Source organism: Pleurodeles waltl, chromosome 12, assembly GCF_031143425.1.
Source record: "Pleurodeles waltl isolate 20211129_DDA chromosome 12, aPleWal1.hap1.20221129, whole genome shotgun sequence".
Classification (NCBI taxonomy): Eukaryota; Metazoa; Chordata; class Amphibia; order Caudata; family Salamandridae; genus Pleurodeles; species Pleurodeles waltl.
Window position 1 is genome coordinate 681,537,540 of NC_090451.1, and position 24,109 is coordinate 681,561,648.

At 46.0% G+C, this 24,109-nt stretch overlaps 1 protein-coding gene across 10 annotated transcripts in view; it reads right to left on the reverse strand.

The window, feature by feature from the left end:
• Positions 1 to 24,109, reverse strand: part of CHD3 (chromodomain helicase DNA binding protein 3) — a 1,503,198-nt gene that overhangs the window by 953,077 nt on the left and 526,012 nt on the right. For all 10 annotated transcript variants that reach the window (XM_069218663.1, XM_069218665.1, XM_069218664.1 and 7 more), the window contains exons 14-16: positions 18,464 to 18,655; positions 17,697 to 17,897; positions 7,093 to 7,230 (exon numbers count right to left, since the gene is read on the reverse strand). In XM_069218663.1, coding sequence (XP_069074764.1) covers positions 7,093 to 7,230; positions 17,697 to 17,897; positions 18,464 to 18,655 — 531 coding nt within the window. The remainder of the gene's footprint in view (positions 1 to 7,092; positions 7,231 to 17,696; positions 17,898 to 18,463; positions 18,656 to 24,109) is intronic.

Below are 24,109 nucleotides of genomic sequence, written 5' to 3' on the forward strand. Positions count from 1 at the left end.
GGTGGAGGTGCTTCACACCTCCCCCCTGCAGGAACTGTAACACCTAGCAGTGAGCCTCAAAGGACCAGGCTTCGTGTTACGATGCCCCAGGGCACTCCAGCTAGGGGAGATGCCCGCCCCTGGACCCAGCCCCCACTTTTGGCAGCAAGTCCAGGGGAGATAATGAGAAAAACAAGGAGGAGTCACCCACCAGTCAGGACAGCCCCTAAGGTGTCCTGAGCTGAGGTGACCCCTGCCTTTAGAAATCATCCATCTTGATTTTGGAGGATTCCCCCATTAGGATTAGGGATGTGCTCCCCCCCCCCACAGGGAGGAGGCACAAAGAGGGTTTTGCCACCCTCAAGGACAGTAGCCATTTGCTACTGCCCTCCCAGACCTAAACACACCCCTAAATTCAGTATATAGCAAATACTTTGCGGGGCCCTCTTACGGGGGCCCCGCGACCCCCCCTACCGCCATCCTGTTCATGGCGGCTTTCCCGCCATGAACAGGATGGCGGTAGGGGGGGTCAGAATCCTCATGGCGGCGGAGCGCGCTCCGCCGCCATGAAGGATTCCCCCGAGCAGCGGCAAGTCGGCGGGAGCCCGCCGACTTGCCGCTTCTGACCGCGGCTGAACCGCCGCGGTCAGAATGCTCGTGGGAGCACCGCCAGCCTGTTGGCGGTGCTCCCGTGGTCGGTGGCCCTGGCGGCCACCGGCCGCCAGGGTCAGAATGACCCCCAGAGTGACAAAGGCACTCTCCCCATGTGGCCAGCAACATGTCTGGTGTGTGGCAGGCTGCTAAAACTAGTCAGCCCACACTGGTAGTCGGTATGGTTTCAGGGGGCATCCCTAAGATGCCCTCTGGGGTGTATTTCACAATAAAATGTACACTGGCATCAGTGTGCATTTATTGTGCTGAGAAGTTTGATACCAAACTTCACAGTTTTCAGTGTAGCCATTATGGTGCTGTGGAGTTCGTGCATGACAGACTCCCAGACCATATACTCTTCTGGCTACCTTGCACTTAATATGTCTAAGGTTTTGCTTAGACACTGTAGGGGCATAGTGCTCATGCACTTATGCCCTCACCTATGGTATAGTGCACCCTGCCTTAGGGCTGTAAGGCCTGCTAGAGGGGTGACTTATCTATACCTATAGGCAGTGTGAGGTTGGTATGGCACCCTGAGGGGAGTGCCATGTCGACTTAGTCATTTTATCCCCACCAGCACACACAAGCTGGCAAGCAGTGTGTCTGTGCTGAGTGAGGGGTCCCCAGGGTGGCATAAGACATGCTGCAGCCGAGACCTTCCCTGGCATCAGGGCCCTTGGTATCATGGGTACCAGTTACAAGGGACTTACCTGGATGCCAGGGTGTGCCAATTGTGGAAACAAAAGTACAGGTTTGGGAAAGAACACTGGTGCTGGGGCCTGGTTAGCAGGCCTCAGCACACTTTCAAATCAAAACTTGGCATCAGCAAAGGCAAAAAGTCAGGGGGTAACCATGCCAAGGAGGCATTTCCTTACACAGATATATTGTTAACAAAGGTAAGTAACTCATACATCTGACAGAGACTTCTAGTTGCAGATTCCTTACTTTTGAATAGATACCGAGCAATACCATCCCCGGTGGTGGGCTGCGAACTAAGATCACACCAAAAATTTCTTCAGGACCGAACAGCCAAAATAGCCATCCCTGCGGACCTGGTTGTCCAGGCAGTAGTGCTTGGTGAACTTATGTATGGATGCCCACTTTGCGGCCTGACAGATATCCAGGACTGGAACTCTGCATGCTGACACTGTGGTAGCAGCAGTTCATCTGGTAGAATAAGCGCGCAAACCCTCAGGGGGTTGCTTTTTCACCAAAGCGGTAGCACATCCTCAGGGGGATGCTTTTTTGCCAAAGCATTACACATCTTGAAGCAGAGAAGTACTCAACGTGAGATGGTCCTCTTCTGCACCGCCTTCCCTTTCTTCAAACCCACATATCCCACAAAGAGTTGATCGTCCACCCGGAAATCTTTTGTACGATCTAGATAGAACGCCAACGCTCTTTTTGGATCCAGACTGTAGGAAGTTGGCTCTGTATATACTATTTCAAAGTAAGAAATAGTGTGTACAGAGTCCAAGGGTTCCCCTTAGAGGTAAGATAGTGGCAAAAGTAGATAATTCTAATGCTCTATTTGTGGTAGTGTGGTCGAGCAGTAGGCTTATCAGAGGGTAGTGTTAAGCATTTGTTGTACACACACAGGCAATAAATGAGTAACACACACTCAAACACTTACTCCAGGCCAATAGGTTTTTATATTGAAAAATATATTTTCTTAGTTTATTTTAAGAACCACAGGTTCAAGATTTACAGTTAATACTTTAAATGTAAGCTAGTTCACTTAGATACTTTAGGAACTGTGAAAGAAAACAATATCATACACAGTCTTTGTAAAAATGGCAATAAGCTATTTTCAAAGTGGACACTGTGCAAAAATCAACAGTTCCTGGGGGAGGTAAGTAAAGGTTAGTTTTGGAGGTAAGTAAATCACTTACAAGTCTCAAATATGGGGCATAGGCAGCCCACCGTTGCGGGTGCAAGGCAACCCCAAAGTTACCACACCAGCAACTCAGGGCCGGTCAGGTGCAGAGGTCAAAGAGGTGTCCAAAACACATAGGTGCCTATGGGGAACAGGGGTGCTCTGGTTCCGGTCTGCCAGCAGGTAAGTACTTGCGTCCTCTGGGGGCAGACCAGGGGGTTTTTGTAGAGCACCGTGGGGGGGGACATGAGAAGGCACACAAAGGTCACCCTCAGCGGCACAGGGACGGCCGGGTGCAGTGAGCAAAGCAGGCGTTGGGTTTTAGATTGAAAACAATGGAGGGACCCGGGGGTCACTTCAGCGGTGCAGGCAGGCACAGGGGGGGCTCTTTGGGGCAGCCACCACCTGGGCTAGGTAGAGGGTCGCCTGGGGGTCACTCCTGCACTGAGGTTCAGTTCCTTCCGGTCCTGGGCGCTGCGGGTGCAGTGCTTGGTCCAGGCGTCGGGTTCCGTGTTACAGGCAGTCGCGGTCAGGGTGAGCCTCTGGATTCTCTCTGCATATGTTGCTGTGGGGTCCCAGGGGGGTCCTCTCGGGCTACTCACGAGGTCGCAGTCGCCTGGGTGTTCTCCCTGTGGTGTTGGTTCTCTGGAGCTCGAGCCGGGGGCGTCGGGTGCAGAGGGTGAAGTCTCACGGTACCGGCGGGAAGAGTGAAGTCTTAAGAAGTTGCAAGAAAGTTGCACAGTTGCTGCTTGTTGTTGAGCAGAGCCGCTGCTCACGGGAGTTTCTTTGTCCTTAGGTTCAGGGCAGTCCTCTGATGCTTTAGAGGTCGCTGGTCCCTGTTGGATACGTCGATGTTGCAGTTTTTCGAGTCAGGAGACAGGCCGGTAGGGCTGGGCCAGAGCAGTTGTCGTCTCCGTCGTCTCTGCAGGGCTTTCAGGTCAGCCGTCCTTCTTCTTGTTTCAGGTGGCAGGAATCTGATTTCCTGGGTTCTGGGCTGCCCCTAAATACTCAATTTAGGGGTGTGTTTAGGTCTGGGGGTCAGTAGCCAATGGCTACTGTCCTTGTGGGTGGCTACACCCTCCTTGTGCTTCCTCTCTGAGGGGAGGGGAGCACATCCCTATTCCTATTGGGCGCATCCACCAAAATCAAGATGGAGTATTTCTAAAGGCAGGGGTCACCTCAGCTCAGGACACCTTAGGGGCTGTCCTGACTGGTGGGTGACTCCTTGTTTTTCTCATTATCTCCCCTGGGCTTGCTGCCAAAAGTGGGGGCTGTGTCCAGGGAGCAGGCATCTCCACTAGCTGGAGTGCCCTGGGGCATGGTAACACAAAGCCTGAGCCTTTGAGGCTCACTGTTACGTGTTACAGTTCCTGCGGGCGGAAGGTGTGAAGCACCTCTACCCAGAGCAGGCTTTGTTTCCGGCCTCAGAGGGCACAAAGGTTCTCACCCCAGGGGGTCAGAAACTCATCTCTCAGCAGCAGGCTGGCACAGACCAGTCAGTCCTGCACTGAAGGATTGGGTAAAATACAGGGGGCATCTCTAAGATGCCCTGTGTGTGCATTTTTTAATAAATTCAACACTGGCATCAGTGTGGGTTTATTATACTGAGAAGTTTGATACCAAACTTCCCACTATTCAGTGTAGCTATTATGAAGCTGTGCAGTTTGTTTTGACAAACTCCCAGACCATACACTTAATATGGCCACACTGTACTTACAATGTCTAAGAATAAACTTAGACACCGTAGGGGCATATTGCTCATGCAGCTATGCCCTCATCTGTGGTATAGTGCACCCTGCCTTAGGGCTGTAAGGCCTGCTAGAGGGGTGACTTACCTATGCCACAGGCAGTATTTTGTGGGCATGGCATCCTGAGGTGGATGCCATGTTGACTTTGCCTTTTTCTCCCCACCAACACACACAATCTACAGTGGCAATGTGCATGTTTTAGGTGAGGGGTCCCTTAGGGTGGCACAACATATGCTGCAGCCCTTGGGGACCTTCCTTGGTCACAGGGCCCTTGGTACCACTGGTACCCTTTTACAAGGGACTTATCTGTGTGCCAGGGGTGTGTTAACTGTGTGCCAATTGTTGAAACACTGGTACATTTTTAGTGAAAGAACACTGGTGCTGGGGCCTGGTTAGCAGGGTCCCAGCACACTTCTCAGTCAAGTCAGCATCAATATCAGGCAAAAAGTGGTGGGGTAACTGCAACAGGGAGCCATTTTCCTACAGCTGGCATCAGATAACGAATGACAAGTGGGTCCTAGACATAATAAATTACAGTCATCTTCTAGAATTTACATGTATGCCCCTGTGGAAACCTCCCTCCCAAGTCTGCCAAACACGTCTCCATCTTCTCATCCTAAAAAATGAGGTAATGTTATCCAAAGGAGCGATAGAATTGGTGCCCATTCACAAAAGGTAAAGGGTTTCTATTCTTACTTCTTCCTAATCAGAAAACATTTTGTCTATGGAGACCCATCCTGGATCTAAGGAAGCTGAACAAGTATCTGAAAAAACAGTCCTTCCTCATGGTGAAATTGAAGGACGTCTTGCAGCTTCTCAACGTAGCCAACTACATGACTTCCTTAGACCTGCAGGATGCCTACTTCCGCATACCCATTCACCCGAAACACAGGACGTTCCTAAGATTTATGGTAGCTGGCCGGCACTTTCAATTCAACGTGCTACCTTTCGGGCTCAAGTCCACCCCCTGAATTTTTACAAAGTGTCTAGCCCCTGTTGCAGTATAACTACGGCGCAGGAGACATCAAATATTTCCATACCTGGATGACTGGTTAGTGAAAGCCTCCGACATCCAGTCACTATGACATTATCTCAAGGCGATCTTATGACTTTTCAGACAATTGGGCCTCACTCTCAACTGAGAAAAGTCCCAGCTTCAGCCAACCATAAGAATAGTTTTCCTGGGCGCCATACTGGATACGGTCCAAACAAAAGCTTATCCAACAGTGGACAGACAACTCAAGCTCGTCAAAGTCTCTTTCAGTTAGACGCTACAAGTCATTACTGGGGATGTGCAACGGCGATGTCATCACAGTGAGCACGGCGCCAACGATGCCCACGGAGTCGACCGACGCCACCTAACGGCACGCAGAGGTACTGCTCTAAGAAAAATCTCCAGATCCAGTCTGACGCCTAGGGAAAATTCAAAGGTAAGGAATCTACAATCTCCATCAGATGTGTATAAATCTATTAATCTTATACTGTGTATATATATATATATATATATATATATATATATATATATATACATATAGATTTATCTATAGATGTTTAAATATCTTTATTTCTCCAACAATCAGTTATCTAAATGCGGAGGTTCTCTTTTACATGGTAGAATGTGTTCTTACAAACACAGAAAATGTGCTAGTCACTGCTTGCTATTCTTATTCAAGCATGTGAATCTATGAAAGTTCCAATACTAGAGTAAGGAATAAGTTACTTACCTGTAACTGTAGTTCTCCAGTACTGGAAGCCTTCATAGATTCACATGTGGCCCACCCACCTCCCCTGATGAGCTCACCTTCCCTCTCCTCAGTGTTCTTGATTATTGCATCACTTATGCTTGTAAAATCTGAGGGAAGGCAGTTCCTCACAGGAGGTCCTATGGGGGTGAGGCAGTGTGATTGGTTGAGTTTTGAGTTTGGGTCTATTTTACAAAATGACTGTGATAGGTTGCTAAACTAAGACCTAATGCATGTAATGTAGGTATACATTTAGGCATATCTTATACATTCCACCGGGGACTCCCATATTGACGACGGGGAAGTATTCAAGCATGTGAATCTATGAAAGCTTCCAATACTGGAGAACTACAGTTACAGGTAAGTAACTTATTCCTTATGCGTCTCTCAAAGACATCTGCTTTCTGACAACTCAGCACAGTTTGAATTCAATAGCTTTCAGTGCCAAGTTGTTTCCAAATTTTAAAGTAATTGGAAAACTGATGAAGATGAAAATGGAGTTCCAGATCTGCATTGAACAGCGCTGAAAGAAAAGAAATGAAGTAAGAGCGGTGGGGGGTTGCTTTTATGTGACTCACATCTAGCTAATGTAGAGCCACATTGCACCAACTGTTGGAACACTGAACCACTGGAGTAGAATTCCCCAGATCAATCAGAAAAGAAAAATCAAATCAACTCATCCAAAGAGACAGCTGGGAGCATTTTACCAAGGCCGCTCATAAGCTTGCCATCAACTGCATCGTCTTTTCTCTCATTACCTCATGCTGCATAGGCTTACTAAAATGTGCTACAGTCAAATTTCCTCATCTTTCAGCATAGAACACTCTGACAGGAGCTGAGTGAGCAGCAGCTGAGCCATTACAGCTGCCATGTTAAATGCAATGAGGACTGCCGTTCTAATTATTGTTAATATTTCAAGTGAATCTACAAAATGTCCAACAATAGGGAAAAGAACTTTGACCTAATATGACAGCTTAGGTGTAAAAACAGATCTGTGCATGTTACAACTATACATCACACCAGCTCTAGTAACAGTTATTAGGGCTCTCCATGAGTCCGATTACTGATCTGAAGGTGTTGCAATTCATTATCTTACCTTGGACTGGTTGTTTTTAAGCCGGTGTGCTTCATCCACCACCAGACATGCCCAACGAATGGAACCAAGAGCTGCTTGGTCTATTGTGATCAGCTCATAGGACGTCAGAAGCACATGGAACTTTATCTGAGCTTCTCTCTGGCAAAGAGAAACAAGATGATAATATACACCTTCAGCAGCTCAAGGACTAGCCCTGCAGTCATTTAAACATAAACACTGTAAAAAATTAAATATATATTTTAACTGGAGCTTACATACTGCATTTCAATTATTTAAGAATGTGAAAGGAACATGGAAGCATATTGTCAAACATGTTGAACCATATTTTAGCTATGTTTAGTTATGTCTGAATCAAAAAATAATATTTTCTTTAGGTTTATGCTCTGTGAGCCAGAAGTAACAGAGAAATTCTGAAGTGAAGGGTGTGTCAACTGTTCAAAATACCATAAAATAAAAATATCCACTCTAGGAAAAGAACTATCTGATAAATGAATTTTACTGAAATGCCTGACTGCAAGCTCCAAAAAAAATACAGAAATTGGTTCCATTCACCTTGGGTGGATATGGGTGTAGACTAGTATTGCATGGATTTGGAGCTTGAGCAACTGAGCTAGAGAAGCAGCTATCAGCAACACTTATTGAGAGTATGCAGTCCCTTGTTTTCCGATCTGTTGTAGTTGATTCCCAGGCGTGTGACAAAAATAGGAACTTGGATGTAGTCCTAGACCTGGACCATATGACCCTTCATTCAATTCACAAACCTGACTGAACAAAACAGGTATGCAGGAGGCTTATTTGTGACCTCAACAAATTATGATGTAGAACCAGGACTAGAAGCATCCAACCATTACTTCTGCATCACAGGATCTTTACTGGTAGTTATGAAGACGGAATTAACAGGAAAGGTTTCCCAAGTTAGCTTGACCTACACCTGAATCACCTTTAGCATCAGTATTAAGACAATAGTGTCTTCAGAGTGGCTACCACATAAATATTTGCCAATGGGATGTTTTTCAACCTGTCGCAGTGGCTGCTTTTCCCCTGGTGAAATGAGCTTTGGGTTGGCCTGGAAGGGGGATATTTGCCAACTGAAAAGAGACAGTAATGCATTTAATAACCATATGCATTTAATAACCAAATATGAGATTGATTGTTTAGAAATGATTAAGCAAGTCATTTATCAGGCTATAACTGATAAAAAGCTCAATTGATTTTCTCAGTGTCACTGTCTTGTCAAATAAAAAAACTTTGTGATCCCTACAGAATGTGACAGCACTCTACCGGAGTACCAGCATCGTTGAAGAAAACTGCAGAGTGATGGATTGATTTAACTGGAATTCTGAAACTATTTGAGGTAAAAAATAAAGAAAGAGTTCTACTGTCTTTCTTGGAAGAAAATGGTATAGGTTGTAATTATATTTGTGTTTGACCACTGACTCAACTTTGCATTAAGCCTAGCTGCACACCGTCACATTGGTGAACACAAGCTCCATTCTGATTACAGACTCCAGCCCGTAACGTAGCTTTAGACACCATGCAGGTATTTTTCTGTGCATGTTATGCAATGTGTTTTTCGCTCATGTTTTCACTCTTCGTGTTCTTTCTTATCAAGGGCTAGGACATATATGGAGGAGTCAGAGAGAAAAGGATGTAGTAGGATGATGTGTATGGTACGGCAGGGAAGAACGAGTTACTTACCTTCGGTAACGACTTTTCTGGTGGATACATTAGCTACCTGTGGATTCCTCACCTAATGAATACTCCCATGGCGCCAGCATTCGACGGAAATCTTCTTCCTAGCTTCTGCACGTCGACGAGGACATCACATTAGCCCACGCGACGCCGTCTGACGTCATACAGGCAATAAGAGGTCCTCGCCGACGTGCCGACGTCAGTACCAACATTTTTTACGTGCATGAGAACAATAACCCAATGCAATGAAAGAGCAAGGCAACATCCCATAACATTGTAAATCACACAACATTGCAATAAAATGGCTATAGATTTAATATAACTCCTTTTTTTTTTTAAACAAACAAATATATACTAATTATGTATATACACAAAGATATATATATATATATATATATATATATATATATATACAAATATCCATATATACAAAATCTATTGCAGTCTTGAAGACCAATAGGAGCGCACTCAAGGATTACTTGGTAAGACCAAAAAGGCAACGGGGAGGCGGGTGGGACCGTGAGGAATCCACAGGTAGCTAATGTATCCACCAGAAAAGTCGTTACCGAAGGTAAGTAACTCGTTCTTCTGATGGATACAACTACCTGTGGATTCCTCACCTAATGAATAGAGTCCCAAAGCAGTACCACGCCCGGTGGTGGGTGCCTAAATGGTCAAACCAAGAAATCCTGCAGCACTGACTGTGCAAAATGGCCGTCCCTTCTGAACTCAGAGTCCAAACAGTAATGCTTCGCAAAAGTGTGAAGGGACGACCAAGTTGCGGCCTTGCAGATGTCGACCACAGGAACACCTCTGGCCAAGGCCGAAGTGGCCGACTTAGCTCTGGTGGAAAGAGCTCTAATGCCATCAGGAGGATCCTTCTTTGCTAAAGAGTAACAGATTTTAATGCAAAGAACAACCCACCTGGAGAGTGTTCTCTTGTGGACTGCCTTTCCTCTCCTCTTGCCCACGTATCCAATGAACAGCTGATCCTCCAGCCTGAAGTCTTTCGTTCTATCAATGTAGAAGCTTAACGCCCTCTTTGGGTCCAAGCGATGTAGTCTCTCTTCCTCCTTTGAAGGATGAGGCGGAGGATAGAACGTGGACAAAGTAATTGTCTGGGCCAAATGGAAGGGTGAAACAACCTTCGGGAGGAAAGCAGCCTTGGTCCTCAACACCACCTTATCCCCATAAAAGTTTGTATAAGGGGGTTTTACCGATAAGGCCTGCAACTCACTCACTCTCCTTGCAGATGTTATAGCCACCAAGAAGACTGTCTTAATAACTAAATACCTTAAGGGACAAGAATGCATAGGTTCAAAAGGGGACCCCATAAGGAAAGTCAGGACCAAGGACAAATCCCATTGAGGCATAACGAATGGTTTTGGAGGATATTTATTTAGAAGACCTTTCAAGAATCTGAGAACAATAGGGGACTTAAATAACGATGGTTGGTCTGGAAGACAAATGAAGGCTGACAGGGCAGACAAATAACCCTTAATGGTAGCCACTGCACAACCTTTCTGCGCTAGAGACAGAGCAAAAGACAAAACATCTGACAGATGAGCATGTAAGGGATCAATCTGTCTCTCTCCACACCACATAACAAATTTAGACCACCTATTAGCGTAGATAGATTTAGTGGAGTGTCGCCTGGCCGCTAATATAACATCCACCACATCAGGCGGGAGAGAGAAGGAACTCAGGTTGCCCTGCTCAATCTCCAGGCATGTAGGTGCAGACTCTGGAGGTTGGGGTGTAAAACCTGCCCCTGCGACTGCGAGAGGAGGTCTGCCCTGAGAGGGAGACGGAGCGGAGGGCACAGTGAGAGTTGGAGAAGGTCGGAGTACCACACCCTCCTTGGCCAATCCGGGGCTATTAAGATGACTTGGGCCCGGTCTTGGCGAATCTTCCTCAACACTCGAGGAATCAAGGGTATGGGGGGAAACGCGTAAAGGAACTGGCCGCACCAGGTTATCTGAAACGCGTCCCCCAACGCTCCCTGCATCGGATACTGGAGGCTGCAGAATAACGGACAATGCGCGTTCTCCAGAGTGGCAAACAAATCTATCCGAGGAAACCCCCACATCTGGAAGATTAAACGGACTTGATCTGGATGGAGACGCCACTCGTGGTCGGCCGAGAAATGGCGACTGAGACTGTCCGCACGTACATTCAAGACCCCCGCCAGATGATTTGCTACCAAGCAAATCTGATGGTCCTTTGCCCAGGACCATAGTCGAAGAGCTTCTCTGCAGAGAAGGTACAACCCTACTCCTCCCTGTTTGTTTATGTACCACATCGCGGTAGTATTGTCCGTCAGGACCTGTACCGACTGACCATGAAGGGAAGGGAGGAAGGCCTTGAGAGCCAGACGTACAGCCCGCAACTCCAACAGATTGATATGAAAAATCTGTTCCTCTGGAGACCAAAGCCCTTTGATCTCCAGATCCCCCAGATGAGCTCCCCACCCTAGAGTGGAAGCATCCGTTATGACCGTGGTCACTGGTGGTGACTGCGCGAACGGCTTTCCTTGTGAAAGATTGTTGCCCGCAATCCACCACTTCAAGCCCACAGCAGCATCTCTGGAGATCTTGACAGCACCTTCTAGATCTCCTTTGTGTTGAGACCACTGCCTTCGGAGGCACCACTGAAGAGCCCTCAAATGCCAGCGAGCATGCGTGACCAACAGTATGCAGGAGGCAAACAGACTGAGCAGACGAAGGACCTTGAGGACTGGAACTACCGCTCCATTTCAAAACATTGGAACCAACTCCTGAATATCTTGAATCCGCTGAGGCGGAGGAAAGGCTCGATTCAATGTTGTATCCAGTACTGCCCCTATGAACAGGAGGCGCTGAGAGGGCTCCAGGTGAGATTTGGGCACGTTCACCGAAAAGCCCAGGTCGAACAACAACTGTTGACTGCAGATGATGCGACACAAGCTCCGGAGACTTGGCTTTGATCAACCAGTCGTCCAAGTAAGGGAATACTGCTATCCCCTTCCTTCTGAGCTCTGCTGCAACCACTGACATCACCTTCGTGAAGACTTGAGGTGCTGAAGTAAGACCAAACGGGAGGACCGCAAACTGATAGTGCTGCGACCCTACCACAAACCGGAGATACTTCCTGTGCGACTTGAGTATCGGGATATGAAAATAAGCATCCTGCAAGTCGACAGACACCATCCAATCTTCTTTGTTCAACGCCAAAAGCACCTGAGCTAGGGTCAGCATCTTGAACTTTTCCTGTTTGAGGAACCAATTCAAGATCCTCAGATCCAGGATTGGTCTCAACCGACCATCCTTCTTGGGAATCAGGAAGTACCTTGAGTAACAACCTCAACCCCTTTCCTGCTCTGTGACCAACTCCACCGCGCCCTTTGAAAGGAGGACTTGAACCTCCTGTTCTAACAACAGGAGGTGTTCTTCTGAACAATAAGATGGGCGGGGCGGGATGGGGTGCGGAAACTCCCGAAAGGGAAGGGTGTAGCCTTTTCCCACAATACTGATAACCCAAGTGTCCGATGTAATAGTCTCCCACTTGTGGAGAAAATGCCGTAACCTCCCCCCTGCAGGAGAGGAGTGAGTGGGAAATGGTGGAAGCCTAAGGCTGCTTTCCCTGCTGCACCCCTCCAGAGGACGAGGAAGAGGCAAAGCGCTGCTGAGAGGCTCCTCTGGTGCGGGCCCTACCCCTCCCTCTAAATGATCTATAGGAGAGGGAAGAGGTGGGTTGCTGGAATCTCCCCCGAAAGGAAGAGGAGGAAGAGCCACGCCCAAATCCACGAAACCTCCTGAAAAATCTGGAGGAGGCAGAAGAAGAAGGGGCTTGCAGTCCTAATGATTTGGCTGTGGCCCTGCTTTCTTTAAATCTCTCCAAGGCCGAATCTGCTTTGGCTCCAAACAGTTTGTCCCCATCAAACGGGAGGTCCAACAGGGTCGACTGCACGTCCGCAGAAAACCCTGAGTTACGGAGCCAGGCCTGCCGCCTTGCCACCACAGCCGTGCCCATTGCCCTAGCCACCGAGTCGGTCGTGTCCAGCCCAGACTGGATAATCTGGGTTGCGGCAGCCTGGGCATCCGAGACGACATTCAAGAGTCCCTGGGGAAGCTCCGTAAATGAAGATGAAATATCATCCATGAGAGCATGGATGTATCTTCCCAGAATGCAAGTCGCATTGGTGGCCTTCAACGTCAAACTACAAGAGGAAAAAATCTTCTTGGATTGTGCATCCAGCTTTTTAGAGTCTCTGTCTCCTGGTACCGTCGGGAAAGATCCAGGCGCTGACTTAGAGGAACAGGAGGCTTGCACCACCAAGCTCTCCGGCGTAGGGTGTCTAGACAGAAAGCCAGGGTCAGATGGTGCAGCTCGATATCTCCTGGCCAAAGCCCTATGAACAGCCGAGGAAGATACTGGCTTCTTCCACACCTCTAACACCGGATCAAGCAAAGCCTCATTAAATGGCAAGAGAGGCTCCGTTGCAGCAGAGGCCGGATGCAGTACCTCAGTCAGCAAATTCTGCTTCGCCTCTGCCACCGGCAAAGGCAGGTCCAGAAAGTTAGCTGCCTTCCTCACCACAGCGTGAAAGGTAGCAGCCTCCTCTGTATATTCCCCTGGAGATGAAAGGTCCCACTCAGGGGAAGTATCCAGCCCACTGGCTGTATCCAGACCATGCAATCCATCACCAGAGTCCTCAACCTCTCCTTCCTCCAAGACTCGTTGGTATTCCTGCTCTTCCAAAAGACGGAGAGCACGCCTCCTCGAATGTAGTCTTTCCTCGATACGCGGAGTCGACATGGCCTCCGCCGAAGATCGGCGCCGATCTCCAGAACCATCCGACGCCGTGTCCGGCGCCACAGGCAGCTTCGGCGCCGAGGAAGGAGCCGGACGAAGAAATCTTGGAGTCTCCGATGGACCCGCTGGAGTCACAGGACGAAATCCTGATGTCGACGGGATGGAAACCTCCGGGGCCAAAACCTCTGGAGCCACCGGAGCGGCCACCGGCGCTGACACCGGCGCCGAGCCCACATTCCCTAAAGGGAGAAAGGGCGTAAAGGGTGCCGGCTATAGAGGCGCAGGATCACCCAATGAAAAGGCCAAGGGCCCCGAAGGACCAGCCGGAGCACCTCCTGGAGCCATCTGTTGAAAGATGGTATACATCGCATTCAGAAATGCGGTATTATCGGCTCCAGGGGCGGGAAAAGCTGGATACTGGGGTGCCTGGATCGAAGGCGACCCCGACGCCAGCCTCGACGTCCGCGACGCCGGAGACATCACAACAGGCTGCATCACCTCAACCACAGACGCCTGTCCAGGCGAAGTCGGTGACGTCGGAGAGGGCAACGGCGTCGATGGATGTGGTGTGACCGTGGGACTGACCTCCCAAGTCTTCCGACGCCGAGCCGAAGGTGACCTCGAACAAGACTCCTTGCTGGAATGACGCCGTGAATCCCTACGGTGCCGGGAGTCTCGATGACGCCGATGAGACCTTGGCGAAGAAGACTTCTTATGATGTTTCTTATCCTTTCTCTTCGACTTCGCCATGAATAGTTTAGCCTCACGTTCTTTCAGGGCCTTCGGATTCATGTGCTGACATGAATCACAAGTTGCGACGTCGTGGTCGGAGCTTAAACACCATAAACAGTCGGAGTGAGGATCAGTAACGGACATCTTGCCGCCACACTCTCGACAGGGCTTGAAACCCGACTTCCTCTGAGACATTATTACCGCAGAGAAAATCCACGCAGCAGAAAATACACTGTAACTATGCAAGTAACAGTAGCTCCCTCGAAGATAACCGTTTTGAATGCACGGAAAAAAGGGAACTGACGTCGGCACGTCGGCGAGGACCTCTTATTGCCTGTATGACGTCAGACGGCGTCGCGTGGGCTAATGTGACGTCCTCGTCGACGTGCAGAAGCTAGGAAGAAGATTTCCGTTGAATGCTGGCGCCATGGGAGTATTCATTAGGTGAGGAATCCACAGGTAGTTGTATCCATCAGAACATTTAGTTTTGGGAGAGCACCTTGGGATCTTGGGCATTACAACGTGTTTGTTTCAAAACTGACCTGAAGTAGCCAGCATGTTGAACAACAACTTATAGAGCAGGAGGGGTTTTCTAGAATTCTCCTCTCTGGCTTGTTTAAGGTATATAAGAGACCAAGACCAGATCAACCGTGAAATGGGTTTAAACTCTGGCAGGATCAGTGCACTAGTGCCTGCCGTTTTCCTATGAGGGTAGTTTTTCCCTCTTTCTTCACAGTCGATCGGGTTCACGGCTTGTTGGTGCTGGCAAAGAGATAAAGCGAATTCAAGTATGCCTAATGTTGATGCATTTTTAACTTCATTTGCCTTGCATTGCGCATGAATATATACATATATATCTATATAATTGCTGTTTATAGACTGAAGTAAATTATCCTTAGTGTATGTTTTCAGGATTATTGTGATTTCATTTCTGTAATTATTTTTGAACATGTACTCTCAGTTGTTCACTTTTTACCTTTTCTTTGCGAGCCTTGTGGAGTGATTTAATAAATATACTTCTCCGACTAAGAGTTGCATACCAGAATTTTCTTTCAGTGTGTGTGTTTCATCTCAGTCTGTAGTGAAGCAAAACATAGGTCTCAGCAACTTAACAACCACGTAACTCAGTAATTCTATATGCTGAAGGATAGCAACTAAAAAGGTAGTTCTTGGTGACAGGTGCTGCAAGGAAGCCACATGAACACATTAAAAAGGAGAAACAATCAATTTAGAGAGCACAAAGTTCCGTTTCCATGCAGGGGAAGGTGATCGTATCAGAGGAAAGACTTTCATTAAGCCTTCCAGTAAATCTTTAATACTGGAAGCCTGAACAATGACTGTTGTTAGTTTCCTTTTAAGTATTGCTACCAGGCGAACTTCAACTGAAGCAAATTCCAGCTTAGCTTTAGTGAGACAAAATTAGAATGGCAAAATGAACTCTTCGTGATAGGAGATTCAATTAAGACCCTACTGCTGACACCATAATGTAGAACTTTTCCATTCTGAAAGCATAAGAAGCTTTTTTTATTGGTCTTTTTAGTTTCTCTACAATCTCCCAGCCTGACTGAGGTAGATTTAAATTTCCATACTATCTGATCTTAGGATCCATGTTGTCAGAAGACGTGACATCAGGGTTGGGTGGACTAGGTAGACCCATACTCTGGTTAACAGGTTCAGTTTGCAAGGATGTCTGCTTTACAGTTATATAGATGAAAGTATAGATATTCCCATTACTAAAAATCAGGTGGAAAAACTCTGAAGGTTAATAAAAGAATGGTCTCAGAAACATAACTAGAAAAGTAGCAAAATAGTGTATTTAATAAAACAACACACAGTTTGACATCAACAACTGACATACTGACATACAGTTCACATAAATGCAATTTATAAATACTAATAATTAGAATCAAGTCTAAATAGTTTAAATCAATTTGACATTTTAAATGAAAGTTCACAGAGTTAAAAATGTCTGATACAAAGTAGTTAAAACTTCTGAAAATAGTAACAGCATCAGAGCAATGGAAAGGCTTCCTTTTGTTTAGAACTGAAATCATTCCTTACTTTTAAGCTAGAAACAATTCAGTGAAATCTGCAACTCGGGGAAACAGCTGACATGTTTTTTGTTCTTTAAAGGAAATATTTCAAGGTTGTAACATAGTAAACTATATATAAAATAAGTTACTTACCTATTGTATTGAAATTAAGTATGTTTGACCGCTGACTTTGTGTTTCACCACTGTGCATATTAGTTGTTCAATGTTCACCAGTAGCACATTACATTGTGTATTCGGTTTAGCTGCCTATTGGCTTTAACATGGCATTAGACATTACATTCTGTATTAAGTTTAGCTGCCTATTGGCTTTAACGTGGCATTAGACATTTGGTTTCAGTTTAGCTGCCTATTGGCTTTATCGTGGCGTTAGACATTGCAGATGAGCTGTGTTTTTCCACATGGTAAACCAAGCTTGTGTTTTTCGTATTTTCTCTCACCGAACACTAGCATGATAAGGAAGCGCATATTTTGTGTTTTTCTCTAGTGCAGTCTTGAGAAAGACAGCCTTGAAAACTTGGCCAACTTTCGACGCTTGTTTTTTCCAACTCTGACCTACAGTAGCCAGCATGTTTTGATTATTAGAGGGAAGGGCCTTTCAGCAGGCTTTTTCATTATTTAATGTATAAAAGGTGTCCCTGGGCAGCAGCGAGGGGAATTTTCCAAGACTTCAGTTTCCAAAAATCAGTTTCTAATGAATTTTTTTGGAATTTAGTTGTGTGATCAGGTATTGGCTGAGTAGTCCAGCAAATGCAAAGTCTTGTACCCCACCGCTGATCCACCAATGTAGGAAGTTGGCTCTGTATGTACTATTTCAAAGTAAGAAATAGCATGCACAGAGTCCAAGGGTTCCCCTTTAGAGGTAAGATAGTGGCAAAAAGAGATAATTCTAATGCTCTATTTTGTGGTAGAGTGGTCGAGAAGTAGGCTTATCAGAGGGTAGTGTTAAGCATTTGTTGTACACACACAGGCAATAAATGAGGACCACACACTAAAAGACAATTCCAGGCCAATAGGTTTGTGTATAGAAAAATATATTTTCTTAATTTATTTTAAGAACCACTGGTTCAAGATTTTCAAGTAATACTTCAAATGAAAGGTATTTCACTTAGATAACTTAGGAACTTTGAATCAGCAAAATAGCATGTACAGTTTTCACATAAATCACATATAGCTATTTTAAAACTAGACACTTATTTATGCAATTTACTTTGAGTGAAGTGGAAGTCCACATAGGTAGATCCACAAAATGTGCATGGACTTTCAAAGCATAACACATTGTAGCTTATTATATAGGCGAGTATACTTTTTCACACATTAGAAATATTAAATTACCTTCATTTTAAAGGCTTTCTTCCCACCCTTCATTGCATTGTCCTCGAAGGAAAACTCATTCTCCCGAATGATGGCTCGACTGTCTTTGTCACCTGTGTAGGTCACGACATAAAAATATGGTGCCCACATCTGGAATTCACGCTCCCAGTTGATGATGGTAGACAAGGGGGCACTGACCAGAAATGGTCCTTTGGTATGTCCCTGTAAGAAAGAGAAAATGCGGGTGACAAACAGAAGGAAAAAAGAAAGAGAGGAACTGAAATGTACATGAACGAGCATCAGAAAAAAACAAAAGGAAGAATACACATGCAAGGGATTTAAAGAAATAGCAAATAGAATCATTAAAGAGTGTGATGAGAATTAATATGGAACAAGAAGTAAAATGGATTGATGAAGTCAAGGGGGATTATATGAGAGATAGAAAAAAGCAAGTACATTAACAATTAAAGATTGCAATTCAAATTAGAAATGAAAATGATACAGCTAAAGACGATGCTCTAAATTTAGCAGTAAATTTGAAAATGTCTGGTCTTTTAAAAAGCAGGGAATGAAACAAAAACCAAGACCATTAAAAAAACTACTAAGTGAGCCTTTGCCTAATCAAGGAGTGCTTTTTCACTACTTAAAAAAAGTGTAAGGTACCCCTTTTGACTAGTAAGTACTCTTAACAAATTATCTGCTCACACCTTAAACATAAAGTGGGAATACCTTTGTCAAGTGTGAATCACTGAGAACTATACAGTCAGCTGGAAGCATCTCTTCCTTACCTCTTTGTAAAGGGAATACAGAAAGACGATCGTCTGAATAGTCTTGCCAAGCCCCATTTCGTCAGCAAGGATTGTATCAGTGCCCTGCGCCCAGGAAAAGCGCAGCCAGTTCAGTCCCTCTAGCTGATACATGTGCAAGGTTCCACCAGTGGACGTGACAAAATCAGGCTGGCTGTCGTATTTGATTGTTGGCTGAAAAGGAGACATGACAAGGAGTTGATCTGTATATCAGCATTTAGGCACTTGCTATTAAACTATCTTAGATATGCTGCTTCACTCAGTTCCAGGGACTAACACAACACACAAATGGGTGAAAGCTTGAGAAAGTTTGAGACCAAAAGCCTGTGTTTGCCAGGTCCTTTCTATCTTTATTTCAGTACCTGGCTCATACTGTTAGCACAGAGTAGAAAACTAAAAAGGCTTTTCAAATTATCAATACTATTTCAACATCTATGTCCAAGCAATTGCGAGCACAGAACAGGCTATATATCAGGCTCACAGCACACCAATTTCACTGAGCAACGAGACTGCCTTTAAGAACTGCTTCACAAAGGGACTATGGGCCAGATGAACAAAGATAGGAAAAGCGATGTCCTAATTGGGATTTCCTGTGAATCGCAATTAGGAAATTGCTATTCCTAATCAATGAAACACTTCTGAGTTTCATTAGCAATTCCCTGTGGGTTGCAAGTAGACCTACAATATGCATATTAAAGAGGTAGGTCACAATTTATGATTCACTAAGATTCGCTACCATCACAGGGGTGGTGGCCTGCTGGGGTCACTGATAATTTATAAATAAACCAATCTTTTTATTTTAAATGCAGCCCATTTTCCTCAAAGGAAATTAGGGTGTGTTTAAAAAGGAAAAAATGAAACTCTTAAGTTTCATTGTTTTTCAAGTAGGCAGTGGTTCGTGGGACCATTGCCCGCTCCTAAAAAAAATTTTTTCATCATTCTGAAAGGGAAAATGTTCCAAAGGAGACCCCTTCTCATTTTGCGATTGGGCTACCACAGCTTTTTAAATGGTATTAAAGTAATTCTGATTTGAGACAGGAATTTGGTTGCAAAACAGTAATTCATACTATACTGATTGGGTATTTGGAAGGGACGCCCAAAACACAGTCCTTCCAAATACCAAATCACAAATGCAAATTGCGATTAGGTAACCAGTTACCAAATCATATTTTGCATTTTGTACATCTGAAAAAGCATTATTTCTGGTTGCAAAATCCAATTCTGCAAATCAAGATGTTTGCAACTGGAGACATGCTTAGTACATCTAGCCCTAAAACACTCCATTCAAGCCTACAGCTCTTAAACAGTGATACTAGTTTTCACTTTAATCAAGCCTGATCACTTTCTGTGATACACAGCATCTAACAGTTTTTATAAGAGAATGCTACTACCATACAAGGGATATCACAGGTGTAGGAAGTTGGCTCTGTATGTACTATTTCAAAGTAAGAAATAACATGCACAGAGTCCAAGGGTTCCCCTTAGAGGTAAGATAGTGGCAAAAATAGGTCATTTTAATTCTCTATTTTGTGGTAGTGTGGTCGAGCAGTAGACTTATCAGAGGGTAGTGTTAAGCATTTGTTGTACACACACAGGCAATAAATGGGGAACACACACTCAAAAGACAATTCCAGGCCAATAGGTTTTTATATAGAAAAATATATTTTCTTAGTTTATTTTAAGAACCACATGTTCAAGATTTACAAACAATACTTTAAATGAAAGGTGTTTCACTCAGGTATCTTAGGAACTTTGAATCTTCACAACAGCATGTACAGTTTTGGCAACAATGGCAATAAGCTATTTTAAAATTGGACACTGCAAAATTCAACAGTTCCTGGGGGAGGTAAGTATTTGTTAGTTTCACAGGTAAGTAAAGCACTTACAGGGTTCAAAGTTGCGTCCAAGGTAGCCCACCGTTCGGGGTTCAGAGCAACCCCAAAGTTACCACACCAGCAGCTCAGGGCCGGTCAGGTGCAGAGGTCAAAGTGGTGCCCAAAACAGATAGGCTTCCATGGAAATAGGGGTGCCCCGGTTCCAGTCTGCCAGCAGGTAAGTACCCGCGACTTCAGAGGGCAGACCAGGGGGGTTTTGTAGGGCACCGGGGGGGATACAAGTCAGCACAGAAAGTACACCCTCAGCGGCACAGGGCGGCTGGGTGCAGTGTGCAAACAGGCGTCGGGTGTGCAATAGGTTTCAATGGGAGACCCAGGGGTCTCTTCAGCGATGCAGGCAGGCAAGGGGGGGGGGGGGTCGTCGGGGTAGCCACCACCTGGGCTAGGGAGAGGGCCACTTGGGGGTCGCTCCTGCACTGGAGGTCGGATCCTTCAGGTCCTGGGGGCTGCGGGTGCAGTGTGTTTCCCATGCGTCGGGTTCTTTGAAGCAGGCAGTCGCGGTCAGGGGAGCCTCTGGATTCCCTCTGCAGGCGTCGCTGGGGGGGCTCAGTGGGGTCAACTCTGGCTACTCATGGGCTCGCAGTTGCCCGGGAGTCCTCCCTTTAGTGTTGGTTTTCTGCAGGTCGAGCCGTGGGCATCGGTGCAGAGTGGAAAGTCTCACGCTTCCGGCGGGAAACGTGTGGTCTTTAAAAGTTGCTTCTTTGTTGCAAAGTTTCTTTGGAACAGGGCCACTGTCCTTGGGAGTTCTTGGTCCTTTTAGATGCAGGGTAGTCCTCTGAGGCTGCGTTGCTGTTGCAGTTTTTCTTGAAGTGGGGAGAAAGGCAGGTAGGGCTGGGGCCAAAGCAGTTGGTGTCTCCCTCTTCTCTGCAGGGCTTCAGGTCAGCAGTCCTTCTTCATCTTCAGGTTGCAGAAATCTATATTCCTAGGCTCTGGGGGCCCTTAAATACTCAATTTAGGGGGGTGTTTAGGTCTCAGGGGGGTTAGTAGCCAATGGCTACTACCCATGAGGGTGGCTACACCCTCTTTGTGCCTCCTCCCTGAGGGGAGGGGGGCACATCCCTAACCCTTTTGGGGGAATCCTCCATCTGCAAGATGGAGGATTTCTAAAAGTCAGAGTCACCTCAGCTCAGGACACCTTAGGGGTTGTCCTGACAGGCCAGTGACTCCTCCTTGTTTTTCTCATTATCTCCTCCGGCCTTGCCGCCAAAAGTGGGGCAGTGGCTGGAGGGGGCAGGCATCTCCACTAGCTGGGATGCCCTGTGGTGCTGTAACAAAGGGGGTGAGCCTTTGAGGCTCACCGCCAGGTGTTACAGTTCCTGCAGGGGGAGGTGAGAAGCACCTCCACCCAGTACAGGCTTTGTTACTAGCCACAGAGTGACAAAGGCACTCTCCCCATGTGGCCAGCAACATGTCTGGTGTGTGGCAGGCTGGCAAAACTAGTCAGCCCACACTGGAAGTCGGGTTTGTTTTCAGGGGGCATCTCTAAGATACCCTCTGGGTGTATTTCACAATAAAATGTACACTGGCATCAGTGTGCATTTATTGTGCTGAGAAGTTTGGTACCAAACTTCCCAGTTTTCAGTGTAACCATTATGGTGCTGTGGAGTGCGTGTTTGACAGACTCCCAGACCATATACTCTTATGGCTACCCTGCACTTACAATGTCTAAGGTTTTGCTTAGACACTGTAGGGGCATAGTGCTCATGCACCTATGCCCTCACCTGTGGTATAGTGCACCCTGCCTTAGGGCTGTAAGGCCTGCTAGAGGGGTGACTTACCTATGCCATAGGCAGTGTGAGGTTGGCATGGCACTCTGAGGAGAGTGCCATGTCGACTTAGTCATGTTCTCCCCACCAGCACACACAAGCTGGCAAGCAGTGTGTCTGTGTTGAGTGAGGGGTCCTAGGGTGGCATAAGACATGCTGCAGCCCTTAGAGACCTTCCCTGGCATCAGGGCCCTTGGTACCAGGGGTACCAGTTACAAGGGACTTACCTGGATGCCAGGGTGTGCCAATTGTGGAGACAACAGGTACAGTTTAGGGAAAGAACACTGGTGCTGGGGCCTGGTTAGCAGGCCTCAGCACACTTTCAAATCATAACTTGGCATCAGCAAAGGCAAAAAGTCAGGGGGTAACCATGCCAAGGAGGCATTTCCTTACAACAGGCAAGGCAAGATGGGGTCTGCTTAGCACATAAGATGACTTGGTTTCTGCTAAACATCCAGTATCTTTTGTCACACACCCCTTCCTGGCCCTTTTGTCACTGAACTCCCAACACATCTGTTCTTTCTAATTTAAACTATGTGAAGCTTCTTCTTTGTCATTTAGCACTACAGAACAAAATTCATCAGTTAAATTTTTTAAACAAAGGATCTTTAGTTGCAACACCTAATTACCTTTCATATAAGCATACTATATGGGTTCTTTCATAGGCATCACTTTCAATATATTCCAGTTGGTAGTAACTGACATTGCAAAATCATCTCATGTAAAATAAGCACTAGTGAAAACAAGAAAAACGTCTGACCAAAAATGTTTAGAACAGTTCTCCCCAAGGTTAGCTTGTAAGGAGAACTAGTCACATACTTTTAAGCTTACAAAATGATGCTACTGCAGCATATAAGAGAAACAAAAGCTCGCCGAGGTATTTCACATACATATATTCTGGGGAAGACTTAAAAATCCTTTGCAGAAAAGCCATCACCTTAGAACCTCCATCTAACCCTGTTTGTAAGTAACAGCACAAAGTGGTTTTCAGCTATGAGCCCTTTTGAATTACATTTGCCATGTCATTTTGTTGCTGTTCCACCACCTTATGGTTTATTAGGTATCCTATTATGGCTCGCATGCCACATAGCTCAAATAAATAAGAACTTCAGAAAGCTCAGGAGGAGAGCGCTCCTGCAGGCTTTGCCATGTTGATGGGCAACTAACCCCACCAATAACATTGGAACAAGCAACAAAATCAATACTATGTAGGGCTGGTAAGACGAGGCAGTCCCTTACAGGTGTAAGAATCTTGTCTTGTAGCTCAGTCTCCAAAACTAATGCCCAGATCTAATGAAACCAGGAATTTATTCTCCTTTCTTGAAGAACAGTAATTTATCCTTAAGTGTGGTTATGTGAAAACACTGCTTTTTGAAATATTTGTTGAAATGTATTAAGTCCAAATCACAGACTACTTAAGTATATGAAGAACAAGTTACTTACCTTCGGTAATGCATTATCTGGTAGAGACTCTATCTAGCTGCAGATTCCTTACCTTTGAATTCCCTGGCGAATCTGGATTTTTTTGCTGAGCAATACCCGGCGCTCGCCGCCGGGTGGTGTCGTTCGGATCCATGTATGTTGTCGGCTCTGCGTGGCGTTGTCAGTGTCGTTGGAGCCATCTGTGACATCATGGTCGTCTATAAAGTCACCACTCCGGCATGCGTATGTCAGTTCTTTTACCCACAAACTTTCACACAAGAAGCGCAGAGTCATGGATAGAACCAACAGTTTGTCTGTGCAAAACTAGGGCCCTAAAAGGGATGAACCCTAATCCTACTAGACATAGCCGCAGAGCAGAGAAGCATGGGCGGTTGTAAGGAATCTGCAGCAAGATAGAGTCTCTACCAGATCATGCATAACCGAAGGTAAGTTACTTGTTCATCTGTTAGAGACTTCTAGCTGCAGATTCCTTATATTTGAATAGAACCCAAGCCATAACCTCCTGGCGGTGGGTTAAGTATAAA